General features: G+C 38.3%; 1 protein-coding gene across 1 annotated transcript in view; it reads left to right on the top strand.

Annotated features, from left to right (window-relative positions):
• The window catches only part of LOC131976313 (atrial natriuretic peptide receptor 1-like), an 86,524-nt gene that overhangs the window by 68,764 nt on the left and 8,228 nt on the right, over positions 1–9,532 (top strand). Inside the window, exons 6-14 of the mRNA XM_059339284.1 lie at positions 1,258–1,352; positions 3,622–3,757; positions 3,883–3,967; positions 5,067–5,184; positions 6,050–6,124; positions 7,547–7,624; positions 7,736–7,840; positions 8,252–8,323; positions 8,534–8,696. Of these exons, the coding sequence (XP_059195267.1) occupies positions 1,258–1,352; positions 3,622–3,757; positions 3,883–3,967; positions 5,067–5,184; positions 6,050–6,124; positions 7,547–7,624; positions 7,736–7,840; positions 8,252–8,323; positions 8,534–8,696 (927 nt within the window). The remainder of the gene's footprint in view (positions 1–1,257; positions 1,353–3,621; positions 3,758–3,882; positions 3,968–5,066; positions 5,185–6,049; positions 6,125–7,546; positions 7,625–7,735; positions 7,841–8,251; positions 8,324–8,533; positions 8,697–9,532) is intronic.

The raw sequence follows: 9,532 nt of genomic DNA, 5'->3' as shown, positions 1-9,532 counted from the left end.
CAATCAGATTGTAAATAAAGTGGTTTATAAAATATAAACAATAATTAATATACAACACACACACACACACACACACACACACACATGCTCTTATCAGCTATTTTTGTTGTTATCATTATATTTGTACAAACAAATTAACCTTCAGTTGAACCAGACATTAAAATGAAATGAATAATTTTTTGCAATCAAATGTTGTAAACAAAAAAAAAAACAACAACATTTGTGACACTTGTGGTATTGTGTTTAAAGATAAATTACATTTTATTCAACCCTTTAGAGTTTGGGGCTTTTTGTGGGTTTTTGACTCCTGAATAAACCATTTAACAAGTGTTCACCATGACATGTTGGTATCATTGTTTTCAGCTCAACCTCACCTATATCACCTGATTATTATTGTTTCATTTTGACTCACTGGATCAACATTTTGAACACAAAAAACACAACAATAATACACAAAAAAATTACAAAAAACACACAAACACATAAAAAACACACAATAAACACAAATAAATGACAAAAAAAACACAAAAAATACACAAAAACACACAAGAAACAAACACAAAACACACACAAAAATTACAAAAACACACAAAAATTACAAAATATACAAAAAACACAGAAAACACAAAAAAATGACCAAAAAAAAACCAAATAAAAACGCTCCAAAAACACTTTTTTTTTTTTTTTTTTACAAAAAACACATAAAAACACACAGAAATCACACACAAAAAAACAAAAAAATGACAAAAAAAAAAAAAAACGCACAAAAAATGACAAAAAACACACAAAAAATGATTAAAAAATCTCTGCAAAAACAATAAAATCATGTCACACTTGGTCGAGGTTGTTTTTATCTTTCCATAAAAAGAGTTGACGCGTTAAATGGGACGTGGAAACTTCTGGAGAAGACGAAACTTTAGAGTGAAGCTGACGGCAGCAAAAACATATCAGACTTCTGTCTTCTTTTTATTATTTTCCTTTTATTATTTTTCTATTTCTTCATTTTTTTCTCTCCTTCTGCATGTCTTTCTTTCTGGAGAAAACATATTTATAATAATGCTGATTGAACATGTCGTCCGTTATGTTTGTATCTCTTGTTGTTGTTGTTGTTGTTGTTGCAGTAAAGAACCTGATTCTTCTTCTTCACTGAGACTTTATGATCACACTTCATACCTGTGTGTGTGTGTGTGTGTGTGTGTGTGTGTGTGTGTGTGTGTTTACCTGCTCCTGACCATGTGAAGTGTGTGTGTCCCTCAGGTGTGACGGGTCTGGTCCACCTGGACGAGAACGGAGACCGAGAGACGGACTTTGCTCTGTGGGACATGACGGACACCAACAGCAGCTCCTTCCAGGTGATCATCCCTCACCTGGAGCCCACACAGCTGCAGCCACATACCTTTAGATATATATATGTATCTTTATGTATTTTATTTGTTTAATTTGCTTTTTGTTGTCACACAAATACTGGACACATCAGCGTGTGGTTTAAACATTCTGTGAAAAAAAAAAAAAAATATATATATATATATATATATATATATATATATAAAAGAAAAAACATATATTTTATTCACAGATATATAAATGAAAACATTAATTTATGTCTATATTCATTTATTTATTTATGAATATATATATAATTATACATTTACATTTATAAAATGCATATATATTTATAAAAAATAAAAATATATATATTTTTTATAAACATATATGCATATTATACATGTAAATGTACATTTATATATATATAAATTAAATCATTTATATATACAAATGCATTTTATAAATGTAAATGTATGTGTTCATTTATATATCTGTAAATATATGTATATATATATATATATAAATTATTTAATTTTTTTAGAAATATATATGGAAATTATTTAATAATTATAAATTATTTAATATATAAATTATATATATAATGTATATATATATAAATTATAAAAAAAATATATATATATACATTATTTAATTATATATATATATATAATTTATTTAATTATATATATATATATATATATATATATATATATATATATATATATATATATATATATATAAATTGCATTTCCATTTTTAAAATGCATATATATTTATTTTAAAATATAATAACCTGTGTGTATATATATATATATATATATATATATATATATATTACACATTTTTATAAAATGCATGCAAAAAATTTTGCTTGGAACGTTTAAGAGGAAAGGAAAATAAATAAATAAACCATGGAATATGATCAGGAACTCATTTTCCAGATTATGCCGACCTTGCAGAAAACCATGAAAAATCTAGTGAGAATCGTCTCGTGACTCGTGATTTTAATGAGTTTCATGAAAAATCAGAACAAACCAACCAGGCTGAGAGCAGGTGGACTGTTTCACTGGCTGCTCGTCAATCTGAAGATCTAATCCATAAACCTGTTGATGAGATGGTGACAGCTGCAGACAGCAGCAGGCTCCAGAGGAGAGCAGAGACTTCATTCACCTCCATCACACCTCTCTGTCTGTCTGTTCAAAGTGTCCTCAGACACCTAAAGCACACGTCCTCACAGCGTCTCGTCCATATAGACCAGAGATGGCACAACTACATGCATCTGAGCATGAAATCTTTAAAGTGCAGAGTAAAAATGCACAAAATGACTTCTTGTAATTAATATTGGTCTGCTGTTCTTGCACTAAAACAAAATAAATCACAGTAAGTGGTTATTTTTATTAGCTTCAAACCTTTTGTATTCCTGTTTATACTGTTAAACATGCATTAGAGCATGAAATATGTTCAGTTACTGCACTGGAAACATATTTAAAATGTCAGTTTCATCATATCTGGTTATCAGGTTGGCCCTGTGGTAGTGGACATGATAAACTGAGACCCCTGCAGCATTTAAGCTGCCCATCGCTGATATAAACCATGGGTCTCAAACTCGCGGCCCGCGGGCCAATTGTGGCCCTCGTGACGATATTTTGTGGCCCCCACCTTGATATGAAAGTTTAATGTGAGTTTTATATGAATGGCACTTTACCGTGTTGTGGTGGAAGGTCCCTTTAATTACTTTTTTTGGTAATTTTTTGTCTTTTTTTGGTAATTGTGTGTCTTTTTTAAATAATTTGTGTCTTTTTTAATAATTTTGTGTCTTTTTCAACAATTTTGTGTCTTTTTTGGTAATTTTGTCTTTTTAATAATTTTGTTTCTTTTTTAATAATTGAGTGTCTTTTTTAAATCTTTTTTTAACAAGTTTGTGTCTTTTTTTAACAATTGTGTATCTTTTTAAATAATTTTGTGTCTTTTTTAATAATTGTTTCTTTTTTTGTAATTTTGTGTCTTTCATGGTCATTTTGTGGCTTTTTTGGGTAATTTTATGTCTTTTTTAATAATTTTGTGTCTTTTTTTAATAATTGTGTCTTTTTTTGTAATGTTGTCTTTTTTTTTAACAATTGTGTGTCTTTTTTAATAATTTTGTGTCTTTTTAATAATTTTGTGTCTTTTTTTTTTTAGTAATTTTGTGTCTTTATTTAGTTATTTTTATTCTGCCTCCAGTGGAGTAATTAGAGTTTGAGCCCCTGCTGTAGATCATCCTGTAATGATGCGGTTGTTGTTGTTGTTTTGTTCCAGATCGTTCTGGTGTACAACAGCTCCGAGGCCCAGCTGACCGCCATACCGGGGACCTCGGTCCAGTGGCCGGGGGGCGTCTGTCCTCCTGACGTCCCCGTCTGCGGCTTCAAGAACGACAACCCCATCTGCCTCGCTAGTCAGTGGAACAACAACACAGTCCCTTTAGTTCAAACCTGTCCTACACCTTTATTATTATCATATCAGGACATGTTGTGTTGTTTGATCAGCTGTAGAGGTTGTAACAGTTTGTCTCTCCGACAGAGACGGTCACCATCCACCAGATGGTCATCATCGTGGTCTTCTTCATGTTCACCATGACTCTCACCATCACCATCTTCATCTACAGGTGAGAGCCTCAACATCACGCTGTTACAGGTTTTTTTCTTTTTCAGAGGCTCAAAAATATATTAAATAATGCACCAAAGTTAGTAAAAATCAGCAATGAGTCGAGTCATGCAGCAGAAATAAAGCTTAAAAATGTCAGAAATTAGCATCTTCTGCTGCTCTGTTATAAGCCCCGCCCCCTGGTGGAGGGCACCAGTATAAGTTATAAACCCCGCCCCCTGATCCAGGGCTGCAGTATAAGTTATAAGCCCTGCCCCCTGGTGGAGGGCTGCAGTATAAGTTATAAGCCCCGCCCCCTGGTGGAGGGCTGCAGTATAAGTTATAAGCCCCGCCCCCTAGTGGCTGCAGTATAAGTTATAAACCCCGCCCCCTGATGCAGGGCTGCAGTATAAGTTATAAGCCCCGCCCCCTGGTGGCTGCAGTACAGATTATAAACCCCGCCCCCTGGTGGAGGGCTGCAGTATGTTATAAGCCCCGCCCCCTGGTGGCTGCAGTATAAATTATAAGCCCCGCCCGCTGGTGGAGGGCTGCAGTACAGGTTATAAGCCCCGCCCCCTGATGCAGGGCTGCAGTATAAATTATAAGCCCCGCCCCCTGGTGGCTGCAGTACAGATTATAAACCCCGCCCCCTGGTGGAGGGCTGCAGTATGTTATAAGCCCCGCCCCCTAGTGGCTGCAGTATAAGTTATAAGCCCCGCCCCCTGGTGGCTGTAGTACAGGTTATAAGCCCCGCCCCCTCCATGTTCGTGGCTGGGACATGAAACTAAAAACAAAGTAGAAGTCTAATAAATGTTTCTGTCCTTTCAGGTCGTTCTTATCAGCTGATGTTTGTTCAAGTGGTTTTAACTAGTTATTTAATTCTATAAATCGGGGCTGTGATGTCATGATTGACAGCTGACTCCTGATTGGTCCCTCCTGCTCAGACTCTCTGTGTAACACCTGAATCTGCATATTTAGACCTGGATGCTGAATGGCGGGAGGACGTGGAGACTTGAAGCTAGAAGCAGGACATGGAGCTTGGTCTCTGGTGTCACCCGTACATTAACCGGGTCCCCTGACCTCCTCTAGACCAGTACCAGTGTTTGTTGTGCTCCCTGCAGGAGGATGAAGCTGGAGAAGGAGCTGGTGGCTCAGCTCTGGAGGATCTCCTGGGACGACATCCAGATGGGCAACATGGACAAAGTGCTGCGCAGCGGCAGCAGGATCACACTGTCCCTGGTCAGCACACACACACACACACACACACACACACACACACACACACACACATGGATTACTAGTACTTGTGATGTACTTATTCCAGCATTTATTGTCCTTTTTTCTGTCTTTAGTTGTCGTTTCTTCTCTGTGATGTGCAGCAGTCCTCTGTGTTCCATCAACAAACTTCTCTGCACTTTTACATGAGAAAAGCTTGATGGAAAAAACGAAATTTGATAAAAATTTACACTGCCTTGAGGTGTTTTTTTGTCTTTTTGTAAAAGCATTTAATGCACTAAACGGGAGATGGAAACACTTTGAATCCAACTGACTCTAAATCCTGTAGACTTCTCTCCATTTTCTCTTTTTTTTTGTTTTCTCTCTTCTTCTTCTTCTCCTGTTTACTGACACATTAGCCTACAGCAACACATCACACTGCCACCTGCTGGCCAAAGTATGTTACTGCAGCTTTGTGTATTGGCTCTAAACCAGCTGATGGAAACTCACTTATTCACATTTCCTGTAATGCGGCATTTCAAAATGTAGCTTCAAATGTGCTTTGACTTGAATGGAAACAAAGCTGCTGCCAACAGTTGACTTTCATCCAACTCTAACCATGTGTGGACTTTTAATTATCTCATTATGGTCGTTTTGAAAAAGTTTGTTTGTTTTTTTTAAAGGTACTTTTCAGATCTTTTCCCATGATATTACTGGAATGTGCATGCATCTTTGTGATCTCTGCCTATCAAAGAGGGGACATCCATTGACTCTGAATGTGGACTGACACACAAATGCACCTTCAAGTTTCCTCTGGGCTGAAATTAAAATCTGTAAAAGTTAATCAGAGGGTTAGACATGACCTCACTCTGGCCCTGTGTGTCTGCAGAGAGGCTCTAACTACGGCTCGCTGATGACTGGAGACGGAAACCTGCAGGTGTTTGCAAAGACTGGATACTACAAGGTCAGTGTGGCTGTTTCTGCCTCTCAGAGCCGCTTCATCGTCCATCAGCCGTCTGAAAGCTCTTTCCTGTCTCTGAAGGGTTAAATGAACATTAGTTTTTCCACTTAGAGCTTCAAATACTTACACTGAGCTCAGGACATGGCTGATAGTAGCAGGAAGAAACTCAAAATGTACAAAATGTAATAATATTTTTTACAGTGTATGATGGAATGCATGATTTGATGTCGTACAGTGTCCCTGAGAGCTCACAGCGCTGCAAAAACACATGCAAATACACAAAACACAAGAAAACTGAGAAAACATCTTCATCAACAGAAGCACAGCATTTACAAAAAGTGCTGCAGAGACCACAACACAACAGAAGTGTTTCCAGAGGACACTTAAAAGTGATGCACATGCGGGCTAGCACTATCGTGATAACGTTAGCGGCCGATCGATAGCATGCTAACTTAGCAGCCGATCACAGCGTGCTGACGTTAGCGGCTGATCGATAGCATGTTAACATAATCGGCCGATCACTGCGTGCTAACGTTAGCGGCCGATCACAATGTGTTAACGTTAGCAGCCGACCACAGCGTGCTAATGTTAGCAGCCGATCACAGCGTGTAAACGTTAGCGGCCGACCACAGCGTGCTAATGTTAGCGGTCGACCACAGCGTGTTAACGTTAGCGGTCGACCACAGTGTGGTAACTTTAGCGGCCGATCGATAGCATGCTAACGTTCGAGGCCGATTGATAGCATGTTAACGTTAGCAGCCGATCACAGTGTGCTAGCGTTAGCGAGCTAGCAAGACCAAGATCAACTCGGTGCCGTTGAGAGAGACCGACTAAAACGTGTATCATTAATTTATTTGATTAATTTAACTGCAACGTGATTGTTAAGGCTAGCGGGCTAACGCTATATATCAAGCTATAACATGAAAATATCATCATCATGAAATAACGTGATAATATCACATGCGTGTCCAGATGTGTGCATCACTGTTAAGTGTCCTCTGGAAACAAACACTTCTGTTCTGTTGTGGTCTCTGCAGCACGTTTTCTAAATGTGTCTTGTGTTGTCAAACTGATGAAGATGTTTTCTCAGTTTGCTTGTGTTTTGTGTATTTGCATGTTTTTAAACTTTAGTTGCAGCACTGTGAGCTCAGGGCCACCGTACGTAATGACTGTAGGATCACAAATTGGAAAACTTTTTTGGTCTAAAACAGTCTCAGTAATTTGGAGACAGTTTATTATTAGAGACACATTTACCAAAATTAAAAAAATACAAATAAAAACCTCACACCCCTGACAAAATACATGCTATATATATATATATATATGTGTGTGTGCTATATATATATATATATATATATATATATATATATGCATGCCATATATGCAGCCCAATGATTTAAGCTGACCTCTGTCCGTCTCCTGCAGGGAAACATCATGGCCATCAAATACACCAACAAGAAACGCATCGAGCTCAACAGGAAGGTTCTGTTTGAGCTCAAACATGTGAGTGTCAGGGTTGGAAAATTGATCACTAGAAAGAGCGTGTGTGTGTGTGTGTGTGTGTGTGTGTGTGTGTGTGTGTGCATCAGACAGTAATATCATGTGTTTGTGTAGATGCGAGACGTTCAGAACGAACACCTGACCAGGTTCATCGGAGCGTGCATCGACCCTCCAAACACCTGCATCATCACAGAGTACTGTCCTAGAGGCAGCCTGCAGGTACCTGTCTGTCTCCCTGTCTGTCTGTCTGCCTGTCTGTCTGTCTGTCTGTCTGTCTGTCTCCCTGTCTCTCTGCCTGTCTGTCTGTCTGTCTGTCTGTCTGCCTGTCTGCCTGTCTGTCTGTCTCTCTGTCTGTCTCTCTGTCTGTCTGTCTGTCTGTCTGTCTCTCTGTCTGTCTGTCTGTCTGTCTGTCTGTCTGTCTGTCTGTCTGTCTGTCTGTCTCTCTGTCTCCCTGTCTGTCTGTCTCTCTGCCTGTCTGTCTGTCTGTCTGTCTGTCTGTCTGTCTGTCTGTCTGTCTGTCTGTCTGTCTCTCTGTCTGTCTGTCTGTCTGTCTGTCTGTCTGTCTGTCTGTCTGTCTGTCTCTCTGTCTGTCTGTCTGTCTGTCTGTCTGCTAACAGTGTGTGTGTGCAGGACATCTTGGAGAACGACAGCATCACTCTCGACTGGATGTTTAAATATTCTCTCATCAACGACATCGTCAAGGTACATTTACTCAACTACTGTACTTTAGTACAATTTTGAGGTACTTATACTGTACTTGAGTATTTCCACATATGTAACTTCATAGTTTTTACTCCAGTACATTTCACTGGCAGCTTTAGTTACTTGTCTTTAGGTGGAGTTACGTTGTAAAACCAGTTTAAATACAGGCAGAATGAGACACAGTTGATCCTGGCGTCCCTCTGTCTGCAGGGCATGGTGTTCCTCCACAACAGCGTCATCTTCTCTCACGGGAAACTCAAGTCGTCTAACTGCGTGGTGGACAACCGCTTCGTCCTGAAGATCACCGACTACGGTTTGTCCAGCTTCCGATCGGAGAGCGACTCGGGGAAAGACGCTCACGCCTACTACGCCCGTGAGTCGCCGCTTCAGCCGTTTATGTTCCTTACCATGAAAATGTCTGTTTCTGCGTTATTCCTTTTACATTTATTGCTCCAAACATTTGTTCCTTTCCAGACAGGAAGTTATCTACATATTGTCAGTTTCACTGTTTACATCCTTTCCATGTTCGGCCTCTTGTTTAAGTCCAGATGTTAAAAGGTTTTTGGTTGATGTGTTTACCAACCTGATCTCACATAATGATGTGAAATGACCACGATTTCTTAACACTAAATTCCGGTGGCACGTAATGTGTCTAAATTATGTGAAACAAAATCAGCCATTAAAAAAGGTACAGTTCCTGTAAATTTAGGCTACGAAACCACTGAACTAGGTTTAGGGCAAAAAACGTCCTGGGTAGACGTTCTAAAAGACGGTTTAAACAGATAAATGTACCAGGAACGCCTGAAGTGAAGCCCGGTACTTACATAACCAACGGAAGTTACGTAAACAACGTGTTTCACAGACCGCTAGCCACGTAAGTGATGTAAGTTACATAAGTTACAAAAACAACATATGTTAAATAAACAACATCAGTTATGTACGAAAATGGAAGTTCCGTAAGTTACGAAAATTACATATGTCACATAAACAACATAAGTTATGTAAAAAAACATGTTACGTAAACAACATATTTTACATAAACAACATAGTTACGTAAACAACATAGTTACGTAAACAACATATGTTACGTAAACATGTGTTACATAAACAAGGTAAGTTTAAAAAAATGAATTAACAAAACACGAGCCACTGAAGTTATGTAACTTACGTAAAAAGACATTTACTTTTGTTGGGTTTTTTGACCCCGTT

The sequence above is a fragment of the Centropristis striata genome, chromosome 8 (genome assembly GCF_030273125.1).
Source record: "Centropristis striata isolate RG_2023a ecotype Rhode Island chromosome 8, C.striata_1.0, whole genome shotgun sequence".
In the NCBI taxonomy this organism is placed as follows: domain Eukaryota; kingdom Metazoa; phylum Chordata; class Actinopteri; order Perciformes; family Serranidae; genus Centropristis; species Centropristis striata.
This window is presented reverse-complemented; position numbering and strand designations above follow the sequence as displayed.